The sequence below is a fragment of the Rhinatrema bivittatum genome, chromosome 1 (genome assembly GCF_901001135.1).
Source record: "Rhinatrema bivittatum chromosome 1, aRhiBiv1.1, whole genome shotgun sequence".
Taxonomy (NCBI): Eukaryota; Metazoa; Chordata; class Amphibia; order Gymnophiona; family Rhinatrematidae; genus Rhinatrema; species Rhinatrema bivittatum.
In genome coordinates, this window is record NC_042615.1 from 592,248,115 (window position 1) to 592,272,972 (window position 24,858).

The following is a 24,858-nucleotide window of genomic DNA, read 5'->3' on the forward strand; positions in this document are numbered from 1 at the left end:
TCAGTGTGGGGCCCAAGGTCAAAGAACTGTGTTGCAAAAAATTTCTTATTGTCATATAACAGTGATTACTTGGTGGCATTATTTTTCTCCAGGTGTATTTCTAACTTTCCTATCTCCACCCGTACAATTGAAAAATCTGATGTTCATTTTTTAAATAATACAATAGCCCCATCAAACTCAAAGGGGCAGGGACACTACAAGTGATGGCAGGGTTCAAAGCTAATGGTTTTATGCACATTACACACCTTTTTGCTCTGTTATAACAGTAATGATGGTTCGACTTTAAAGCCTAGATGAAATATTTTAATATAGAAAGGGAAAGTACTACAATAAATTTATAAAGCTGTTCTCCCCCACTGATTCCCCACCCAAAAAATAGAAATTACTGCCCTACCCCCAACACAAGTCCCCACATCTCTAGCTTCTAATTGGAAATAGGTTTGCATGTCATGAAAACAAGACACTTCTTTAAAATAGAGGAATTATTTGGCTTACCTAAAATGATCCTTCAGGCTGTACTGTTTCTTGTAATGCTTACTTGGGTGGCATATTTATAATTAAAGCAAGCGACAGACTATTTTTAGGCTTGTGGGATTGGCACAATTCCTCTGCCTCTGCTTGAGAACATAAGCACATGCTAAAAATGTTTCATTCCTGAATTGCAGCAGAACGCTAGTTTTGCCCCCTGGCATCTGCTTGATTTAGGACCCAGGTCAGACGCTACCTCAGTGGTGTGCAAAATGTCATATCTAGCCATGTCGGGTTATACCGCAGAACAGTGGTTCCCAAACCTGGCTTAGGATGGACCCCCCAGTTAGTTGGATTTTCAGGATATCTACATTAATTACAGGATATCCACTGCCTCTGTATGCAAGTTTATACATAGAAACATAGAAATGACGGCAGAAAAAGACCAATCGGCCCATTCAGTCTGCCCAGCAAGCTCCCACACTTATTTTCCCCATACTTATCTGTTTCACCAACCACCAAGTTCAGGGCCCTTGTTGGTAACTGTTTGATTCAAATTTCTGCCATCCTCTGCCATTGATACAGAGAGTAATGTTGGAGTTGCATCAAAGGTGAGCATAAGGCTTAATGGTCAAGGGTAGTAACCGCTGCATCAAGCAAGTTACCCCAATGCTTGTTTACCCAGACTGCACAGATCAATGCCTTGTTGGAAGTTGTCTGAATGTAAATCCTCTTTTCCATATTTCCCCCTGCCGTTGAAGCAGAGCAAGCTACCCCCACGCTTATTTGTTTACCCAGATTGTGAAGTTCAGTCCTTGTTGGTTGTTGTTGTCTGAATGCAAATCCTCTTTTCCACATTTCCTCTTGCCGTTGAAGCAGAGAACAATATTCGAGTTGCATTAACCGCGCAAAGGCTTATTGAGTAAGGGTAGTAATCACCAGGAAGTAGCCTCCATTCCAGTAAGCCACCCCCATGGCTTTTCTCTTCATTCCCATCCTCTAGCCTTTATGGATCCACAGTGTTTATCCCATGCCCCTTTGAAATCCTTCACAGTTTTAGTCTTCACCACTTCCTCCGGAAGGGCATTCCAGGCATCCAACAACCCTCTCCGTGAACAAATACTTCCTGACATTGGTTCTGAGTCTTCCTCCCTGGAGTTTCAAATCGTGACCCCTAGTTCTACTGATTTTTTTCCAACATAAAAGGTTTGTTGTTGACCTGTATATTCCTCGTGGATGTCCTGTATATTTCTCGAGGATAGCCTGACTAGCTTGGGGTACCCTGGGAGAGGTTTGGGAGCTGCTGCCTCAGAAGATCTTACTCCTGGGCTTGTGTTTTTAAAACTATTTTTAGTTTCAAAAAAGGTAGACAGGCTGAAATAAAAAAAAAATGGAGGATAAAGAAAACTTTGGGGTTGTAATTGGGGATATAGTGGGGTAGATATTCAAAGCTGGCTGTGTAAGTAACTTAGCTGGTTAGAACTTATCTGTTTAATTTACAATGTACATTCATCCACACAGCAAAGCCGCTGAATATACACGTATATATACACACTTACAGGCCGATACTGTAAAGTGTGCTTAAGTGAGCACACTGTTTTACCCGCAGTTGGACACGCATTTTCGACAGGCGTCCACTACCCCTTATACAGTAAGGGGTTTAGCACGTCCAAAACGTGTGTCCAACCCTCCCTCCGAAACTAATAGCGCTCATCACATGCAAATGCATCTTGATGAGGCTATTAGTCATTCGCCCGGGATACCAAAAAAAAAAAATGTGCAGCCGACCCGCACATTTCTGAGCAGCCCAAAAAGTGTACAGAAAAGCAGGAAATACTGTTTTTCTGTACATCCTCTGACTTAATATTGTAGAGATATTAAGTCGGAGGAGCTAAAAGGTCAAAAATAAAAAGATTTTTAAAAAATGTGCCGGCAAGTCAGTCAGGAAAACAGATGCTCGATTTTTTGAGCATCCATTTTCCTAACCTGTGGCTGTGCACCAGTATGGAAAACAGATGCTCGTAAAATTGAGTGCCCGTTTTTCCATGGACCTTACAGCATCGGCCAGTCAGCTGGATAAATTTACCTTCCTAAGTTTAGACCTGCTCTAAGGCGCATCTAAACTTACACGGACACTTTTTTAGATAACTCTGAATATCGGTAGTTAGCCATATAAGTTATATGGCTAATTTGCTCTGCCCCTGATCTGCCCAGTATACGTCTACATTTTGTGTGTGTAACTTTTAGCATTACAAGGGACTTGTACAGCAATCAGGGGCAGCTGAACGAAGGCGCATATTCAGTGGCTGCTACTTATTCACATAAGTCCCGCTTATCCAGCTAAATAGCGCTGAACGCACTTTGAATATTGGGCCCAGTATTAAGCATTACACTTCCAGCCCTTGCTTCTTGAACAGATTTTCGAGGATATAGAACCATTGTCAGTCTTTCTATTTTCTTGATAATTTTTTTTCTTAATGCTTCCAAAACCTCGTGTAGCCATAAAAGACACAAACAACAAACCCTTTATGATTGCACTCAGCATACTGCAGCTGGCGATGTTTCCTATGAAAATATAATTCCTACAACAATTGTCTTGGGAAAATCTGGAAAATGCCTTAATTCTGGTTTCTGAAATGTTAGTGTGTGAGATTCTTTTTTAAAATTCTTAACCCTTTCAGTAAGAAGGTATTTATAACTTCCCCAGCCTAAGAAATGTTGTGGGGTTTGTTTGTTTTTTTGCAATAACTTGCAAATTATTAACTTATTCATTCCTTACGTATATCCAGATAAGTCAAATATGTTCTTTCAGCACAAGGGGGGAGTTTCCAGTGGTGCAAAGCAAATGTGATTGCTATGTTATATAGCCACAATCCCTCTCTTAAGTTTAGAAAAGTGATGAAACCAAAGCATTTCCCGTTACTAATACTCCACTTCAAAAGGCATTATAGGTAACATAATGTGTTAGAGAAAATTACTGTCATCCATTCCTGAAAACTTCCTTTACTTACTTGTGGCAAGTGTGCCTTATTCAGATTCAGTTTTCAGAGGAAAAACAGGCAGTGGGCAGCGGCCTCGACACAATCCATTGCCCAGCTTCTCTCGTGGCTCTGAATTCAGTGCCTGAACAGTAAGGTCTTCATGCACAATTTTTAGCTTCCACACAAAGTGTGGAGAGATAGAAGGAAAAGAATCACTATGAAAGGGGGAAATTAAGGGGGGGGAGGGGGAATGATGCATGAAAGATGTGGAGAAATGAAGAGATGACAAAAATGATGGAAGGAAGAGGGATGAGAGGAAGTGCCATGGCAGAGCAAGATGTCAGAGTCCATATGAGAAATGAACACAAAAGAAAGGGAAAGAGAAAAAAATCAAACAAGGAAAAGGAGTCATAGGACAAGCACAAGGAGAGAGAGAATGGCACTTTGATGAAAATATTGGCAATACTGGAATAAAATAGTTTATTGGATTTTGTGACATTTTCATTTCAAATTATATCTTTGTGTATATTTTTTAATTCTTAATTATACATGAGAGTATGGGTAAGTGGCACTGCTCTGCTCTACTTAGCGTTACCTCTCACATTGCATATTTGCAATTAAATGTTATCAACTTCTGTTTTCTGATATTTTCGAGTGAGGGGAATGGGATCTGGCAGCTTGTATGCTTCATAGGGGGTGACTGAGTGAAGAAGAAGGTAGCGGACCTTGTTTTCCCTTTAATTTGCAGGAGGTTTCTATTAACTCCTTCCATACCACTGTCCAGGGATGAGCTCATGTGGCTGGTGCCTAAGAATTTGTCCCAGCTTCTAATTTTGAGAACCGTTTCAGCAGCCCTTTAACATGCTTAATAACAAGTTCTAAATGTGCTTTTTTTGGGTGCCTCCCTTTACACGTCGACACTATAAAAAGACTATCGAGCTGTTGAATTTACCGTGAACTCCTATCAGTGTGGCCACTACACTTATGTACATCTTATTTTCTAGAAACAAACTTCAGTTCTCCTAACCGTATCTTTTCTTCCTGAATTGTAGATATAAATGAATGTGAAAACAACCCATGTGTCAATGGTGCCTGCAGGAATATTCTTGGTTCCTTCAACTGTGAATGTTCACATGGCAGCAGACTGGACTCAACTGGACTCATCTGCATCGGTGAGCCTATTATTTCTTCAGAGCTTATATTAAAAAATGATTAGGCAAAGTGTTAGCCTAAAAAATATAAATATATAATCTGCAAATATATAGTAACGTAGTAATGACGGCAGAAAAAGACCAAAATGGTCCATCTAGTCTGCCCAGCAAGCTTCCCAAAGTAGTAACTGCCGTTCCGTGCAGGTTACCCCCATGTTTCTCTTAAGGTAAAGTAGACTTCATTTTGGTTAGCCCAGGGACTCAGCGTTAAGCAGTGTAGTCTCTCTTCTAGTATTATATGAGAAGGCAGGGGTCACACTCGTTCCTGAAACTACATTCTCACAAATTCCAACTGCTCTAGGGCATGGATTCTCCAAATGGAGGGGAAGATATACCTTCAGGGGCCCAAGGCTTAGGGGATGATTCTTGCTGTGGGTGCTATAGCACTAGGTGTGTGCTGTGGAGGTGTAGGCACCACAATAAACAGGGTGAAAGCTCTGGATGGATGCTCCAAAATTAAATATCACTGCTACATACATACACATTTATTCATTTGTATCCATGTTCAGACTCAAATTTCTAAAACTTACATAGCACATAGTAAATTTCAGCGGAAGAAGACCCACGTGGTCCATCCAGTCTGCCCAGCAATCTTTTATTTTCCTGTGGGGTTTTTTGGGGGGTTTTTTGTATTCTATTCTTAAGGTAATTCTTGCTTTGTGCAGGTTACTCCAGTGAACACGGATTCCCTTTCTTCGTCTCTATCATTTAGCCACCGGGAATCCTCTGTGTTTATGCCATGCCCTTTTGAATTCCGTTACGTCTTAGTCCTCATTACCTTTTCCAGGAGGGAATTTCTCTTTATCCAGACAAGTGTCCCTCAGAATTTGTGGCCCCAGGAATATCTCACTCTCCAGGGCATGGAAAAATAAGAATCCCAAGTGGGCAGGGGATTCCTAGATATGGGCAGAATTCCCTTCCTAAAAATATTTGAGGTATGGTTGTTCTCCAGACAATCCAGCTCTCTCAACCTCTCTTTTCCCGGGTGAAGACTCTGGTGGGGTCCCCAGAAGAACAACAGCTCTTATTTGCAGTTTTTTTCAGATGGTAAATAGGGAATTATTCAGAAACAAATGTCCAGGCAGCAGGGAAAAATTACTCTTCTCATTTTCCCACTCTTGGGCAAGAAAAGTAACAGCAAACTTCCTCCCAAAACAAAAGACAAAAATCTCCACAAAATTACTCAGGCCCTCAAAACAGTGTCATCGCTGTCCATCCTCTGCATGGCAGAGGGAACAGCATGCCTTCTTCCATCCTTATCCTTCCTAGAGGCAGGGGGGATTTTCCCTCCTTGAGCAAGGACCAGGAAATCAGCAGAAATCTAAAAATGGCTTGAAACAGACTCGTCCCAAACCAGTCCCCACTCACTGGATGTGAGATGATACAGCAAGTCTTCTCTTTTTTTATCCTGAATAGCTGGGGTGTAAGGCCTAGCCTATCGGGGCCAGGAAAACCAGGGGAAAAAATGCTCCTTCTCCTTTGACTGCTAACTAAAAATGCCACATTGAACTCTGACACAGCCTGCCCTTCTGCAGGCTGAAGCCTACCACTGCAGCCACCACACGGGGTGCTGTGGCATGTGGTTTCTCCACTCCTGCACTCTTTATCCAGGCCTTTGACTAGTGCCATCTAGCAGAGATCCCAAAGGGTCTTTGCAGCAGTATCATCTACCAAGCGCAGTGGCTGAGTTTTAGATTCAGTCCTGATTCTGATCCATGAGCCATGTGCTTAGAGAACTGAATGAAACTCTAATTGCAGAATAAATGCTAAAGCATAAAGTGGAATTGACAACAGACTAGGAGCTTTCAAATAAGACCCAGGCCTATATACTAGGTGTTACTCGTGCCAGCCACAGCAGACCCATGACCCGGCCCCCCTCACCTTTCTCAGTTGAATCCAGTGCCTGGTTCCTCATCGCTGGTGGCGGTGGGCAGCCAGCTCCATCCTCGGGTCACCCCCGGTGCCTCAGTTTCAGCTACGTCGGGCCTTCTCATGGCCCGCGTAGAGATGCCGCCGTCCAGCTCTGCACCCCTCCCTAGGCGTGTGCGCATGCATCACTGATCCTTATGAAGGGCCCGCGGCAGGAACCTGGCCGCGGCCCTGGATGATGACATCATCGGGCTCAGCTCCCTATGATTGCCTTTGTAACAGGCCTCCACGCTGGTCGTGTACTCATTGCCTCCTGGTGATTCTCCTTCGTTCCTGGTTCCTGATCCTCGCAAGTTCCTGTTCCTGTTCTCCTTCGTTCCTACATTCCTGATTCCTAACCTTTCCTTGGATTGTTTTCTCAGACACGAACTCTGCATTGCCTGACTATGCCGTTGATGCTCTCCAAGCCTGGACCTCTTCTTTGCCCGACTACGCTGTTGACTCTCTCCAAGCCCAGCGCTCTGCATTGCCTGTCTATGCTATTGACTCTCTCCAAGCCCAGACCTCTGCATTGCCTGACTACGTTATTGATTCTCTCCAAGCCCGGACCTCTGCATTGCCTGACTACGCCTCTGACTCTCTCCTTGTCCAGACTTCAGCCTTTGTCTTGCCACTGCTTCCTGATTGCCACTGGCTCTAACTCCAGCTTGCTGTATGACTTGGCCTATTCAGGCTTCAGCAAAGAAGTCTGTACTGGACGAGGCAGAGTCCCAGAGACCCGGGCTCCAGTAGAATAAAAGTCAGACAGGGGGCGCCCGATCAAGAACAGGCCGAAGCCTGAATAGGCCAAGTCCAGGATGTGGACTGAAGAGGCATCATAAAGCAAGCTGGAGTCAGAACCAGCAGCAGTCAGGAAGCAGTGGCAAGACAAGGCTGAAGTCTGGACGAGGAGAGCGTCAAAGACGTAGTCAGGCAATGCAGAGGTCTGGGCTTGGAGAGATCCCTCCTACGGGTAGTGTCAAACCCACCTCGGCCCAAGAATCCACCTCCGGCGCAACACTAGGCACTTTTCCCATAGAACACAGGTGGCAAACTCCAGTCCTCGAGGGCCACAAACAGGCCAGGTTTTTAGGATATCCACAATGAATATACATAAGATAGAGCTGCATGCTCTGCCTCCAATGTATGCTAAACTTCCTCGAGGACCAGAGTTCGCCACCCCTGCCATAGAAGCTTAGGGCTAATTTTGTAACATCACACAAAAATAAGTCAGCAAATGCATGCATAAGTTACACCAGTTTTCAAAGCAGATTTGCACACATAAATATGCTTTGAAATGATCCCACCAAATGCACCTACATGAGCTGTACATGCTAAATTTGTCCACACACTTTTTCATGAAAATGTATGCACATAGAGGTCCATATATTCAGTAAGTCGGTAAGCGGACAAGCTATGTGGCTAAAGTTATCCGGGTAGCATATCTTTCAGTGGGACAAGTCTTCTGCTGAATATTCTTGGCTAAGTGATCCTGCTAACTTTAGTAACCTGGCTGAACACACATGGCTAAAGTTTTCTGAGTAAGTTTACACTGAATATATGTTTCTTAGATTTGATCTATAAACTTAAATCTAGTGGTAGCATAATTATAAGCATACATAATTATCAAACAAAACAGTTGGTTAGGTGTTAAAAACCCTCAAGAACCACCTCTGGAGACTAGCAAACCCCATCCCTCACCCCCCTCCACCACCCAAAATTATTTTTAAAATGTATGGGTATAGAACCCAGATTTTCCCCTTCCCCTCCCCCCCCTCCCAAATAATTTTAAAAAGGTTCCCTCCCTCATGATATTTAAAGTGAATTACTGGCTCCAGGTCGCTTCCTGCCTGCCACACTGGCAATCCCTACGCCATCCTCCCAACCTACTCAGAAGCCCCGAAATCCAAAGGACCCTTATAAACGTACCTGCATATCAGGAGGGCCGTTATGTAACAGGCCATTTCTCTGCACAAACATAGAAATCCTTTTGAAAATTTCCCTCAAAATGGGAAAAACTCTTTTAGTACATCATAAGAACATAAGAAATTGCCATGCTAGGTCAGGCCAAGGGTCCATCAAGCCCAGCATCCTGTCTCCAATAGAGGCCAAACCAGGCCACAACAACCTGGCACTAAGAAGATCCCATGCTATTGATGCAATTAATAGGCCCTTAGTGTCTGTTTTCCAGGCTTGTCTGGTCAGTGTGATGTTGCTTGCAGTCGGGGAAGATTCCAGTTTAGCTAAAAGCGAAGGAGAAGGGATGGGGATTTCTTATCCTTCCACGCCCCCTGAAAAATCCCTTATTCACAGGTCAATCCAGTAATGAGTGGTAGGAAGAGCTGCGTTAGTGCCTGGCGCACCCGCGGTTGCCGCACGCACAGTGCAGCTCACCTACCGCTCGATCCTGTATGTAAATAGCTTGCAAATGCAAGCTGCGTCTAAGAAGCGTCCGTGAAGGGTTAGGCCCGCGCAATCCATTTTACTGTATAGAGTGCTATACAGCACCTATACAGTAACCTGGGTGCGTGGTCCTAATGCTTCATGGACACGCTGGTACCTGTCATTTCAAATGACATTTGAAATGACAGGTACCAGGAAGTGGACGGTTCTCCGACGCTCGGGATTGTCAGCCCTCTCTCCCCTCCTCCCAAAAAAAGCAACGAAAGCGGAAAAAAATAGAAAAAAAAAAATCAATATCCCAGGGTAAGGAGAGTAGGAAAATGGAAACTGCATCCCTCTCCCTTTTACTCCTCTTTCCCCTCTCAAAGACTGGATTAAAATCTTGTATCTGAATATTTTTAAGTTAATTTCCTCGGTTTGTCACCTTTCCAAACTTTTCTGAGCTCATCCTCCTGAATCAGCTATCACCCATTTTGGAAAAAGAAAAAAAAAAAACCATTCATCTCTGGACAAGCTGGCTTTCAGCTCCGCAAGTCATGCACCAACTAGGTGCAAAATATCACCCAATACATCAAAGATGGTTTTGAGAAATGCCAAATCACTGGCATCACTTTCATTGACCTTTCAGTGGTAAACAACGTTAATCGTAAAATGCTGCTTTGAAGGACCTACAGTTTGACAAAGGGCTATCAGTTAGTTTGCATGATCCATATAATTGCTGTAAACCACTACTTCTGTGTCAAGCTTGGAGAAAGAAACCTAAGCCATTGGTGCTTATAATGCAGGGGTCGGGAACCCATGGCTCGCGAGCCAGATATGGCTCTTTTGAGGGCTGCATCTGGCTCGCAGACAGTCGCCACACTTTCCCGCTGACCCAGCTGCTCCCCGGTCCTCCTCCGCCCGGGCTTAAAATGCTGTCAGCCCGGGCGGAACGCGGCAGGACAGCTGGAGTCGCGGCACCGGCGAGCTCTCTTCTTCCCGCCCCCCCCCCCCGCGGCCCGGAAGAGGAAGTGGAGAGTATCGGGTGCGTGCGCGACAAGAAGAGGCCACGCTAGTGCGCTCGGCATCGGCCCGAAGAAAAGAAGACTGCCGCGCGGCTCGAGGAAAATGAAGAGGTTCAGCCGCGGCCGATGGGACTCTGCCTCAGCGAGGGCTGAAAATGAAGAGGTTAGCGTTGGGAGGAGGCTGCTGCTGCCGCGAGTTCCCGGGGTGGGGGAGAGAGAGAGAGTGAATGAGCGAGCAAGCTCAGCCCTCGCGGAGGCGGAGTCCCATCGGCCGCGGCTGAACCTCTTCATTTTCCTCGAGCCGCGCTGCAGTCTTCTTTTCTTCGGGCCGATGCCGAGCGCACTAGCGTGGCCTCTTCTTGTCGCGCACGCACCCGATACTCTCCACTTCCTCTTCCGGGCCGTGGGGGGGGGGGGGGGGGGCTGTGTGTGTGTGAGAGAGATTGCATGTATGTGAATGATTGAGAGCCTGTATATGTGAAAGAGAGTATGTCTGTGATTGAGAGCCTGCCTGTGAGAGAGAGAGAGCATGAATGTAAGTTTACCATTGGGAACTTGTATGTGTAAGTTTGTGATTGAAAACCTGTTTGTGTGAAAGAGTATGTGTGTATGATTGAGATCCTTTGTGTGTGAGAGAAATCATGTGTATGTATGATTAAGAGCCCGTGTGTATAAGTAAGAGAGAGATCATGTGTGTCTGTGTGTGATTGAGAGCTGATTTAGGTGAGGGAGCATGTGAGTATGTGATTGAGAGCCTGTGTGTAAATGAGAGAAAGAGAGGACATGTTTGTAAGCATGTGAATGAGAGTCTGTGTGTTAGAGAAAAAGACAGCATAGATTTATGTGATTGAAAGCCTGTGTGTGTGTGTAAGCGTGAAAAGATAGACAGCATGTGTGTAAATGTGTAATTAAGAGCCTATATAAGTGAGAGAGAAAAAACATGTGTATATGTGAGTACTGAGAGCATGTGTGTATAGGTGTGTCATTGAGAGCCAGTGTGAGAGAGAGCGCTGGTATGTGACTGAGAGGAGAAAGTTCCAAGCAAACCACCCCACCTCCTGCTAATTCAGAACAATCTCAGGACACCTGGATATCAAACGTTCCCAGGTATGCAGAGCAAAAAAATGTTTGTATCCTTATTATTTTTCATTACTGGGTCTTTGTGTCTGCTATTTTGAAATATTTTGTTGGTATCTGGAAATGTTTTATATGAGTTTTTAATTATTGGATATTCCACTCATCAGCTGTTTCGAAATATGTTCTTTTTGTTAGTACAGTTTTACTGCTGATGATTTTATATTTCTTGATTTGTTTTATAAGGATGGGTGATGTTTCTTTTTTCCTTTGTTACACTGCATACAGAGACTCTGGCTTGTTGCAGTTTCCAATTCAGTTTTTTCTGCATGCTTCTTGTTATGCGTTTTGGTCTCTTTATTCTATTTTTGGTGAGGGACAGCACGTGATTCAGGTGTGGTTTTCTGCTGGCGTGTAGTTTCTGTGTAGGACTCTATAGCAGCCTGACTTGGTCCGTTTTCCTAATAGGAGATGTATTGGTGTCTTAAGGCCTAGTGTAATATTTTCAGAGACTTATTGTACTTTAAAAGTGTGATCTTACATAAAATGCACACATTTACTTGTATTTAATTTTAAACATATTGTATGGCTCTCATGGAATTACATTTTAAAATATGTGGCGTTTATGGCTCTCTCAGCCAAAAAGGTTCCTGACCCCTGTTATAATGGAATCATCATAAAGTGAGTTGGCATTGCTCCCTTTTAACATCTAACCAGTCCAGCAGAACACACACAGCAGTATCTACACTGATTGTGGTGCAAGCAGGAGACCTTACCCAGAAGATTGAGTACAGCTGCACTGGCGAGACTGACTGACTAAGTGCACTGCTAATCAGCTTCTGCCAAATATAAACAAGATGTTGGCCGGACTTGTGCCACTTATGGAGTGTGAATAAAGAACTATCAAGCCGGTCTGGCGGCTCAGTGGTAAATGCTGCATGTTACCATGCAGAAAGTCCTGGGTTTGATACCTAGGCCGGTCAGAGTAGTGGATGCTGTGAAGGCAGCATTCACAGCCCCTGGGCCAGAGGGGATCTAGGACATTGCTTAGTGGTAACACTTAATGGCTAGACTCATTACCCAAGTTATAGAGGAAGCTGCAGGTTGTGACCCCAGCCTGAGGACTAGGATGTCTGAGGTGAGTTAGAAGAGGTGGTAAGGGTAGTTGTGAATGAAGTCTCATGGTGCCCTATAGATTCCCAGTCTGATTGAGCTGGAAGCCCAAAATAAATGAAAAGAAACTGTCAGACTGGAAAAAAAAAAAAATAAACATCAAGTGACTTGACATCAGTTGGATTCACTGCAGGAATCCAGTATTCCTTGCAGTGGTCCATATAGACAAGATGAGGCGTAAGGTCAGTGCCTGAAATAACATCATCTATAAGTTTGCCAAATCATATTGAGAAATGCACCCAGCCACAGTTGGACCTCTGCGTATGCTTTGTCACTCCAGTGCTAAAGCACGCTTGCCCAGAATGCCAGTGCTCCATCTATGTGAAAAAAATTGACACGGTGCTGAGTGACAGCTGCCAAATTTTCACAGATTAAGGGATTTTAGCATATCAAATTAATAAACTCAATTCAACTTAAAGCAACTAACATTAACAGCATGTGAATCCTCATTAGTATAAGCCTAGAGTTGTGACTAGCCAAGAAGAGAGAAGATGACAAATGAAGGGGCACCATACACCCTCTGTATATTCATGGTGCTGCCAAAAAAAAAATAAATGCATCTAACTGCTCAGAACAGTCTTCATGGTAGAGGGTAAACATTATAACAATGACTGCTAGCAAAAAAATGTGACAGGCTTGACTTGGGAAGCCTTTGGCATAGGATCTTACCATGGGCATCAGGCAATTGAACCGTTTTCTGCAGAGGTAGATTATGTATGGACCATTTGGAAGGTGGTAATCCAGCGCTAAATTGGCAGGTCAAGAGCTGGCCTGGTAAAATGAGAATACTTTAATGGACTTGGTTCCACCTTTTGGTCTGATCATTGCTTGAGGGTGGCCCCCTGCACAGCTTGGGGTCTTGCTGAGACCAACACACATACTTTGAAATGTGCTTGTCATCGGAAAGAAATATAACTTTGGAGAATGGATATGAGAATGCCTACAGTACCTGACTGTAATCCACTTTGAAGTGCTGAACATGGAATATAAACCTAACAAATACAAAATAGAATAAGAAATCTAAGAGTATAACTTTCCAAACTACTGGCGTATGTCTATAATCTGCGTGTAGATGGGTCAGCGCAAAGGTGATACGGTACAGTGTTTTATGACCTGCGCTGAAAGGATATGTGTAGGTTGTAAAATATGAGTACAAGCCATGCAAGTTCGGATTTATCTGGATAAATGCCGATTTATTCGCCTAGGTAGTGGCATGTAGCCAGATAAGTCCAAAAAGCGCTACTTAGATGGAAAAGTAGTACATTTCAGACTGCTTGATAAATTGGAATATAGACAGGTAAGTGTGGGCACATCATATACCCACACATTTGTACTTCCAGTTTTAAAAGGATATGCATGTACATTTTAATCACTTTAATTTGATCCTTTCAGTCCCCTTAAGTTGGCTTTTTACATACACAATTCAGGATATTTTACAACATGCACATGGCAATGAAATAACCAGTTTTACCAAATAGTCTACCAATTCTCCCAGTCCATCTGCAGCTCGTGAAAACCATCCTGGCTCTTCAGCCTGAAGTCCCCCCCATTGCAGCCAGACCCACTACCCAATCATTTTCTCACTTTAATGCTGTTTACGACCACTTACACCAGATATTAGGCAGAAGTTAATATACGCTAGTGAAAGACGTATGTGCATTACTTTGGCAGGTTTTAAAATAGCAAGTTATGTGTGTAAATGTTGGCCCTGCCCCAGAACGCCCCTGACACGCCCCCTTCTTACACATGCAAAGTTATTCACAGACCCCGATTTACATGTGTAAGTTGCAGTTTTGAAAATTCATGTATGTGCTGTTTTACGCACACAAGTGCTCATTTTTACACACACAACATTTGGAAATTCACCTATAAGAGTGCATCTTTGAGGCTTCTTAAAGGTTAGACAGCTTAATGTGTTTGAAAATGCATCTTTATAGATATTTCAAAGAGAAGGAAGATTCAAGATGATCTTGTGTAATTGGAGGAATGGTCAGAAATAAGCAGCATGTGCTTCGAGGACAAATGCTCGGTACTGAATGTAGAAAAAAAAAATCAAATAAAAAACATAAAATGAGGAATATTGGCTAAGCACAAGTATTTCCAAAAAGATTCTGAATATTATAGTGGACCACAAACTGAATGTATCTGCCATATAGTACTGTACAAAAGAAGCTAACTTAGATATGCTAACTGAACGGCATGTATAACTTTGTTCAATGCATCAATGTCTAAATAGCGGAACATTAAATAAATAAATAAATACATAAATAAATACATGCATTTATGGGGGGTAATTTAGAAAAATAATGTATGTGCATAAACACCATTTTTTGAGAGTGGGTGTAACTTCCATGGATTATTTTAGTCTTTATCTGCCATCATTTACCATGTTACTGTGTGCGTATGCGTGTGCTGGCACAACCCAAGAATTTTCAAAGTAGATTTATGGGTACAAAGTATCTGCAGACTTTAGCCCTACACAGGCTGCTGAAAATTACCCTCCCTTTGGACATTTAAAATCTCATGGGTGGCATATTCAGTAAGCCGGCGAGGGGACAAGTTAGCCAGATACCTTGTCCCGGATATTCAGTGGGATAAACGTGCCACTCAGTATATTCACCTAAAGTTATCTGGCTCTAGATAGGCAGATAACTTCAAAACCCAACTGGCTGTGTTTGAATATAACCGGTTAGTTTTTAAAGTGATCCGGCTTTGTTTGATTAGATATCTTGCTACCTAACCGAATATCTTCGGAGATGATCTGATTAAGTAGCATTGTAAAAGGAAAAAAAAAAAAAGATGCAAAGTGGGCCCTGCAGCCAGATTTCCCTTCCTTCCCCCCCCTCACCCCCCCTCTCCAAGTTTCATAAATGACCCTGCTGAGCAGTGCATGCCTCCCAACACCAACGCCCTCCTAAATGTGAAAAAATGTAAGGGGTTTCTACAGGACGGGCCTCCCATCTGCTGAGCCAGCAGAAGAAAAGACCCTTTACCCCTTGCCGGCTCGGACTTCTGCTGCTAAACTTTGATCTGCGCATTGATCCAAAGTTTGCATCGCTGTGTTGTAGGATGTAAAGGGGCTCAGCCTGGGGGGGCTTCACGGAGGGATTCATCACTGCCTTTGGAGGGAGGGGATTGTTTAGGCCCTTAAGGCTCCAGTTAAGTAATACCTCTTGAGCTGTACTTATCTTTTCAGCAGCTGTAAGTTTTTTAGGTACTATGGTTGGGTAATACTTCTAATATGAACGCCTGAGTCCTTTTGCATTTTTCAAGGAGCTTATTCGCACATCTTTTAACATTACTGTGTGATAATGCTAACGTGTGTGTGTGTGTGTGTGTGCAAATCACATGCATTATATATCGGTGTTGAGTATAACCCAGGTGAAAAGGCATTAACACTAGCTCCCTTTAATTCACAGACCTCCTAGTGTGTAATCCTGTTTCAGATAAGGGTCTATCATTTCTGTGCATTGCTCTCTGGCATATAATTTACTTACACCATGTGACGCTAGTATGAATAAAACATCTTGTGCAGTTGATCTGCCCGCCTCCTTTGGCTTGAGGCAAACTTCACTGACATCATTAGAGGGCCTTTGAAAAAACTGTCAGACAAGTAGTTGACAAAAGGCAGACAAGTGGCAACATGATGTCCCATTTCCCTCCCTACCCCAGTTCATGACCCGCCATACAGTGATCACTAATAAGAGTAAATAAATCTGTTTCTGCTCCCAGTCAGACTGTCAAGATTAGTGATTTTGGAAGTGGGTCAGTTTATATAAGGTCTTGGTTTATCTTAAAAGATTGAATTAAAAAAAAAAAAGAATCCCTCTTTTTTGGCCTATGTCACCTCCCCTACTTCTTTGCTTTATAAAAGGCAAACGGTTTGTGAAGTTACATGGCTCAGCATGAGCAATCACATCTGCATGAACACTGCCCAGAAGGTTCACTTTACAGCTGCCCAAACTGAGCCAGCTATGACTTGCTTATAAAAAATCTTTTAAGATGTTTTTTTTTTCTCATTAAGAAAACAAGGGTTGAGTCTAAACGTTTTTTACCTGGTAACCAGTGAGAGCTGGTGGAATGGCAGGTAGTGCCCCGGCTGCAAATGTTGCTAGCTATGAAGTAAAATTTAAGAGCTGCGCACGGGCGCACATGTGCGAGCGTTTGCCGGCGCGTGCACACGGACACAGTGATTTAATAACATATGTGTGTGTGATAAAATCAGCTATCTGTGCGTACACGTGTGCACGGTTTTATATTGACGCGTGCATCTGCGTGCATACGGCCTTATTTTCAGAAGCCCACGCACATAAAAACGGGGGTTTACGAGCTTGGCCAGGGCCTTGTGCGACCCAGGCGAATTTTCGGAAGGGCCTGGTCACACGCATAACCCCCATTTCGCGCCGAAGTGCCGGGCCTCTCAAAAGGAGGGCTGGGGACAGGGTCTGGGTGGGCTGGGACAGCTCAATTTGCGCTGTCCCGGGGAAGCGCACTCTGGCAGCCGGCCGGTGTGTGGCGATTACGTCTGCTCATGAGGAGCATAAGTAATCTAACAAAAAAAAGTAAGTAGCTAGGAAGGGGTTAAGGGTCGGGGAGGGGACGGATAGGGTAGGAAGGTTAGGTAGGGGTATAGGGAATTTCCCTCCCAGTCCGCTCCTTAATTGGAGTGGACCGGGAGGCACTGGGGAAGCCCTGCTCACGTCGCCGCTCGTAAGCTTTTTAAATTTCCCCTCCCCCATGCACACATGAGCCCCGACCCACCCGCAATTGCACACGCGGATTTTAAAATCCGGCACGTATGTGCTTGCGGGAACCGTATTTTATAACATGTACATGCCGACGTGCACACGTTATAAAATACCTTTGCCACGTGCGCGAAACGGGAACCGTGCGCACATTTTAAAATCTACCTCATTTGGCGCCTTGGAGCGTGCAAGTAGGGGGAATTTCAGTTGCTACGCGCACTGACGTAATTAACTGTTTCCTCAATTTGTTTCCAGTTCGGCCCAGTAAAGGCGAGGACTTCCTAAACCCCCTAGCTAACTTGCCTCCCTTTTATCCTATTAGCCCTGAGCCTTAAAACCCCGCTGAACAGCCTAGTTTTCTTTGTTACGTGACTTACATGCTGTCTATAGCTGAAGTAAAGTTACGCGGCTGGGGATCCTGGCGTGCACTTGTGTGCATAAACACTTGCACACAGACTTCATAGTTCAGTTCTGGCCCGCCCATGCCCTGCCCGGACCACACCCACGCTCCAAGCCTTTTGGTGAGAAAAATGTTTATGCACATATCTGAAGATCCACGCGTACCCGCGTGGGTTTTAAAATCTGCATCGCATGCACCAGGCCGAGTCACGCACACATCTCCTGGCTTTGGCACGCGAAGGGCTTTTAAAATCGACCAGTATGGATTTTGCTCCCTTATGAATGCGGAGAGCTTAAGCAGTAGTTTAAGAAGGCATGAACAATTTATTATCAACTACTACTACTACTACTACTACTGCTATTACTACTTGTCACTTCTGTGGCGCTATTCAGTGTACACAGCACTGTACAAATACACATTAGAGACAGTCCCTTCTCCATAGAACTTGCAGTCTAATCAAGACAAACAGTCAGGACAAAAGAGACTTTGGAATTTCATTTATTAAGAAAACCACACATATTCAGGCATCTTATATGGGTTGGATATTGTGAAATGGAATTGAAGTACAAAACAAATTGTGTTGAGTGGTTCTTTTGAACATAGCCCAGTTCAGAGCATTATCTTGTTATTAAAAAAAAAAAATGCATCCTCAAAATCTATTGGCTTAGATGGAACAGTTACTGTCAGTCTAGAAAGAGATCAGAACTGTGAGCAGTTCACTGAGTACTTTAATGAATGCGTCCATTCTAGTGCAGGGGAGGAACCTCCTTGTCCAGCAAGAGAACATAATTGTTGTGTTATATTTTCTTTTGCCGATGATTAACCAAGGGTGACAAATCTTCAAAGAAATGGAAGGAGCTCAGGGAAGGCAATAAGAAAGTTACAGACCTTGAAGCTGTTGAGTTAGTGACTGTCAGAAGTAATGCGAGGCTGCAGGAAAAACTGGAGCCGATGGAAAATGATTCGAAGCGTAGGGAGGGTGATTTTCAAAAGGATTTCTGTGGGTAAAATCGTGTTTTACCCGCACAGATGGCCCTTTCGAAAACTGTGTAGCTGATCTGTGTGTAACATGACATGCATGCACACTGTGTGCATGTACTTGTACGCCCACTGGAGAGAGGCGTTCTGGGGGGTGGAATTGTTTTTTTTTCAAAAGTATTTGCAAAAATACTCTCAGCAAAATTACACGCACTAAATAGCCATAGCAATTGTGCCTATATAATTTTGCCAGTATAGTTTTCAAAGCAGACTTATGCATGTAAGGCCACTTTAAAGTGATTTACCTGGGTGACTTGACTTGTCTGACTGTTTCCCCCTCCCCCTCCGCTGCTTGGCTAAAATTATGCGCTGACTATCATAGTGCGCATAGGGGTAGATTTTCAAAGGGTTACGCATGTAATATACGCGCGTAACCCTTTAAAACCTACCTCTGCGCGTGCCGAGCCTATTTTGCATAGGATCGGCGGTGCGCGCAAGCCCCGGGACACGCGTATGTCCCGGGGCTTTGAAAAAGAGGCGGTCCGGGGGCAGGTCTGGGGGTGGTACGGGGGCGGTCCCGAGTCCCCCGGCACAGCGGCTGTGCCGGGGAATGGCGTACCGGCATTCGGCTGGCGTGCGCAAGTTACGCCTGCCTTGGGCAGGCGTAACTTTGACAACAAAGGTAGGGGGGGATTTATTTATTTATTTATTTAACAACTTTTACTATACCGACGTTCGTATGGCACATCACGCCGGTTTACAAGTAACTCAATTAAAGGAGGAAATTACAATAAACAGGGGGCGGGGATGGGAGCAGGCCAGAAAAAAGGAGGGGGGTAGGGGAGACAGGAGAAGGGAGGGAAAGATAGGTAGCGTGAGAGAGAGTAAAAAACAACCGTCAAAATAAGAAATAGGAGGAACTTATTTACAGAAGGAGCTATATACAGTAGTTACAATTAGGATAAGATTAATTACATTGGGTAGGGCTGGGGGGTGGGTTAGATTGGGTAGGGCTGGGGGGTGGGTTAGATAGGGGAAGGGAGGGGAAAGTATGGGGGGGATCGAAAAGAAAGTTCCCTCCGTGGCCGCTCTGATTTCGGAGCGGCCTCGGAGGGAACGGAGAAAACCATCGGGCCTCCCCTAGGGCTTGGCGCGCGAAAGGTGCACAAGTGTGCAATCCCTTGCGCGCGCCAACCCCGGATTTTATAACATGTGCGCGGCAACGCATGCATGTTATAAAATCGGGTATACATTTGTGCGCGCTGGGTAGCACGCACAAATGTACCCCGCGCGCGTGTTTAAAATCATGAGAGGTCTAGAACGGGTAGATGTGAATCGGTTATTTACTCTTTCAGATAATAGAAAGACTAGGGGGCACTCCATGAAGTTAGCATGTGGCACATTTAAAACTAATCGGAGAAAGTTCTTTTTCACTCAACGCACAATTAAACTCTGGAATTTGTTGCCAGAGGATGAGGTTAGTGCACTTATTGTAGCTGTGTTTAAAAAAGGATTGGATAAGTTCTTGGAGGAGAAGTCCATTACCTGCTATTAATTAAGTTGACTTAGAAAATAGCCACTGCTATCAATAGCAATAGTAACATGGAATAGACTTAGTTTTTGGGTACTTGCCAGGTTCTTATGGCCTGGATTGGCCACTGTTGGAAACAGGAGGCTGGACTTGAGGGACCCTTGGTCTGACCCAGTATGGCATTTTCTTATGTTCTTATGTTCTTAACCTAACATCGTGTAACTACAGCAAGGGTTATTTTTCCATGTATGCAACACCTTGCACTTGTCCACATTAAATTTCATCTGCCATTGTCTGCCTAATCTTCCAGTCTTGCAAGGTCTTCCTGCAATTGCAAATTTGATTACCTCACTCGTCGTATTCCTTTCCAGATCATTTATAAATATATTGAAAAGCACCGGTCCAAGTACAGATCCCTGTTAACCAGTTTCCACTGAGAAAATTTACCATTTAATCCTACTCTCTGTTTCCTGTATTTTAACCAGTTTGTAATCCACGAAAGGACATCACCACCTGTCCCATGACTTTTTAGTTTTCTTAGAAGCTTCTCATGAGGGACTTTGCCAAATGCCTTCTGAAAATCCAAATACACTACATCTACCGGTTCACCTTTATCCACATGTTTATTAAGCCCTTCAAAAAAATGAAGATTTGTGAGGCAAGACTGCTCTTGGGTAAATCCATGTTGACTGTGTTCCATTAAACCATGTCTTTCTATATGCTCTGTGATTTTGATCTTTAGAATAGTTTCCACTGTTTTTCCCAGCACTGAAGTCAGGCTCACTGGTCTATAGTTTCACGGATCTCCCCTAGAGTCGTTTTTAAATATTGGTGTTACATTGGCCACCCTCCAGTCTTCAGGTACAATGGATGATTTTAATGATGGGTTACAAATTTTAACTAATAAATCTGAAATTTCATTTTTTAGTTCCTTCAGAACCATTTTTTTTGGCTAAACCAGCCTCTTTCACCTCACCTTTTATCCATGCCAGTAATCGTTTTGCCTTCCTTCCACCTTTCTTAATGCGTGGAATACATCTGGACTGCGTGCTAAGGATTGTATTTTTAAACAATGTCCATGCCTGTTGAAGATTTTTAACTTTTGCAGCTGCACCTTTCAGTTTTTTTCTAACTATTTTCCTCTTTTTATGAAAGTTTCCCCTTTTAAAATTTAGTGTTAGAACTGTAGATTTACTTATTGTTCCTCTTCTAGTTATTAGATTAAATTTGATTATGTTATGATCACTATTGCCAAGTGGCCCCACCACCATTATCTCTCTCACCAAATCCTGCATTCCACTAAGAATAAAATCTAAAATAGCTCCCTCTTTCGTTGGTTCCTGAACCAATTGCTCCATGAAGCCGTCATTTATTACATCCAGGAACTTTGTCTCTAGCATGTCCTGATGTTACATTTACCCAGTCATTATTGGGGTAATTGAAATCTCCCATTATTACTGCACTGCCAAATTGATTAGCTTCCCTGATTTCTCTTAGTATTTCATCATCTATCTGACCATTTTGTCCAGGTGGATGGTAGTAAACGCCTATCATTATACTCTTACCCAATACACATGGGATTTCTACCCATATAGATTTTACTGAGCATTTAGTCTCATGTATGATGTTTATCCTGTTGGATTCTGTGCCCTCCCGGACATAAAGTACCAGACCCCGACCAAGTTGATCCTCCCTTTCATTGCGATATAATTTGATTATCCTTCTTCCATCACATATCAGTACAAAAAGTACTTTATTGGTGACCTTTGTCTTTGCAGGGGATAACCATTGAGTTTTGAAGAACAGAGGGGGTCAGTAATATTAGTTTGCTCTGATCAACCTGGTCCTTGCCATCTAAATGAAAAATTGTTATGGAGAAAACTTTTGAGATGCTCATAGAAATCTTCATCAGTACATATGGAAGAAGGACTAGAAGGCAGGTTAGGAAACAATTCTCCATGTCAGGATCATAAAACTGATGATTAATAAAGGGCATTGAGAAATGTACATAGACACTAAAGCTTTGGATGCTGTTCCCTTTTTTTCCTTGTTGAACATCTGTAGGAAATATTTCTTTGTTCACAGTTCTTGTGATGTTGCCATCTGCTATTTGAATTTTAGTTCTCTGAGATTTTTTGGATAATTGAGTAATTTGGTAAATTAATAAGAGCTGAAAAAGTAATCCAGGTATAATCTGAAAATATTTTCTTTGACATTCTGTACTGTAGCCTATTACAATAAGTCAAACAATATATTTAAATTTTACAATATATACAATTTTAAATACAATATAAAAAGAGTTTAGCATTTAGCAATACATGAGAGGATATGAACCATATGTATGTAGGAATCAAGCTATTTTTATATGCAAAAAAGTGTTGAAGTCTATGTGTGTCTTATGTTTAGCAAGAGTTGCCCCTGAAATTCTCTATCTTGTCATCATCCTTCCTGCATGCCTTTTTCCTCATTTCTTGTGAGATGTACTTGAGCACTGCTAGCCTCAGTAGACAGAAATCCTGAATCTGGTATAAGGACAGTCCATAAAGAGGGCAATTTTCAAAAGCCATTTCCGTGGACACAGCAGAAAAGGGGCTTTTAAAAAATTACCTTCTCTGTGTACAGGTTAAACTAGATGTAACTTTAGCCGAGGTGTTTCCGTGGGTGGGGTTGGGGAGAGGCTTGCACTTACTCGCTGGGACGGTAACTTTCAAAGCGGCACGCGGGTGCACGTGTTCATTGGCGGGAAGCACGTATGCTTAATTTTAAGTGGGCATGCACCTGTGCCCTCAAATCCTGCTTCTACCATGTAAGTGGGGGGACTTTAAAAGGGACGCATGCTGAAGTCATTGCCACTAAATCCAGTTCTTTCCCAGTTCACCCAGTTAAGGGAAGGTCTTCCAACCCTCTCTAGTTTAATACCCTTCTTTCTCCCTGTTAGCACTGACCTTTAAAATCCCGCTGATCTGCCTATATTTTTTTGTTTTATCACTTACACGTCATCCTTAGCAGAGGTAGAGTTCTGAGGCAGGGGACCCCAGCATGCATCAGTGCGCATAAGTATTTATATGCAAATTTCAGGTTAAAATCCCAGAACACCTAGACCATGCCCACGCCCTGCCTCTTTTTGGAAACTTTTCATTTGTGCGTGCAGTGGGAGATCTGTTCGGCACGCGCCAGCCTGACACGTTCGCACATCCCTTGATTGATGCACGTGTCGGGCTTTTAAAATTCACCTTATACTTTTCAGTTTCCAAAAGCATGTGTGTATTTTTTTCAAGGGAAAATTATCCACACCAATTAGCAAATGGGATAGTTTTCAAAGAGAAATTCTGTGCATACATTCACTTGGAAAAGCAGGACAATGATTGCGGGTAAAAGTTACCCACAGACTTTGTACCAATGTGGCCAGTTAGAAAATTACCTATAAAGCTGGTATTTTAGGATTGGATTTGACTTCTGTTATGAATACTGTAGAAAGATTAGTGAAAGACCAAGAATTATGTCCAGAGGTTTGCTGCAACATTTTTTTATGTCAGAATGTTAATATATATTTACTTTGATTCCATGGATAGCTTAATGAGTCCCAAATCCAGTTCAGTAAACCCACATTCAGGTTGGATTTTAGGGTAAATGAAGCATGCAGTTTAATCTGTTATAGCAACATTTTTTCAATTATATCTCATAAATAATTATGAAAATCCCGAAACAGAGAGCCGTTGTGGGTTCTTTAGGACTGGATTTAAGAACCACCAGCATAGCTAAATGAACACAAAATATAGCTATGGCTGAAATTAATTGAAAATGTAGTAATCCTTGTCTATATTGCTTGAAACCTAAAATAAGGACTCTTTTTACTGCAAGCTCACCATTATTTTGTAATCTACTGCAGATAGTCTGAAGGGAACATGCTGGCTAAACATCCATGACGGCCGCTGTGAAGTTAACATTAATGGAGCTACCCTGAAATCGGAATGTTGTGCTACCCTGGGAGCTGCGTGGGGAAGCCCTTGTGAACGGTGTGAACTAGGTAATGGTATATTACTATATTGTTCTCCAGCTGGGTTTAAAAAAAACAACTTCCTTTTGTATCCTGCAATCCATTTCAAATAATGCTGCCTCTTTCATCTGAATATTTACAATTGAAATACGATGAGTAGAATGTATAGAAAGTTTTTGCATGTAAGTCCATAATTTTATTTGTCAAGAAGCAAGTCAAGGTTATATTCTTTGTATATCTGATAGCAAAAGAAAATGGGGAAAACATGGAGGAAGTGAGAATCGGGTACCAACACAGGAGTGTTATAAAGATGTGAGCTAGTCATAAGGAGTCGCATTGGTATCTCTTCTTTTATAATTATTAATATCCATAAACCTCTTATTTGGGAAAGAGAGAATTTTTTATACTCTTGCTAAATACCCATTGACTTTGAGTAGAAATAAAAGACAGCATCAATTTGAAGATGCTGGTTCGCTAAGAAACAGTGGGCCTGATTCATCAAGGTATTTTCCCATAGACAGAGAATGGGAGAAAAGCCTTAGTGAAGCAGGCAGAGTATTGGTATCTGGCAATTCTCACGAACCTCTGCATGCTGTCATGTTTCATAGTGGCTTCCTCTGAAAACGAAACAGGGTACAAACTTTTTTTTTTTTTTTTTTTTTTTTAAATCCACATGCCATTTATGTCTTAAATGCAGCTAACCTTCCATTCCCACACAGTTTGAATCCACATCATATTTTAAGCATTTTTTGCTTTGGTATCCTTTAGTTAGAGTTTGCAAAATGAAGTGTGATGCTCTTAAGGACTAAAACGAAGAGTATAGTACTGTCTTACATATCTTTTTGTCAGTGTGTTTTTTTTCCAGTGTATATGCTTCCAGTGACATTACTAGAGTAACACTGGAAGTGCCCAGGATTGCCATGTATTGTAATCACAGGTGTAATGGAAGGGAGTGCTTTGGGGGAGAGGGTGGAAGCATGGTGGA

The 24,858-nt window shown here is 43.0% G+C and overlaps 1 protein-coding gene across 1 annotated transcript in view; it reads left to right on the forward strand.

Moving 5' to 3' along the window:
* FBN2 (fibrillin 2) overlaps positions 1 to 24,858 on the forward strand; it is a 596,571-nt gene that overhangs the window by 336,662 nt on the left and 235,051 nt on the right. Inside the window, exons 20-21 of the mRNA XM_029619106.1 lie at positions 4,502 to 4,621; positions 23,766 to 23,903. Coding sequence (XP_029474966.1) covers positions 4,502 to 4,621; positions 23,766 to 23,903 — 258 coding nt within the window. The remainder of the gene's footprint in view (positions 1 to 4,501; positions 4,622 to 23,765; positions 23,904 to 24,858) is intronic.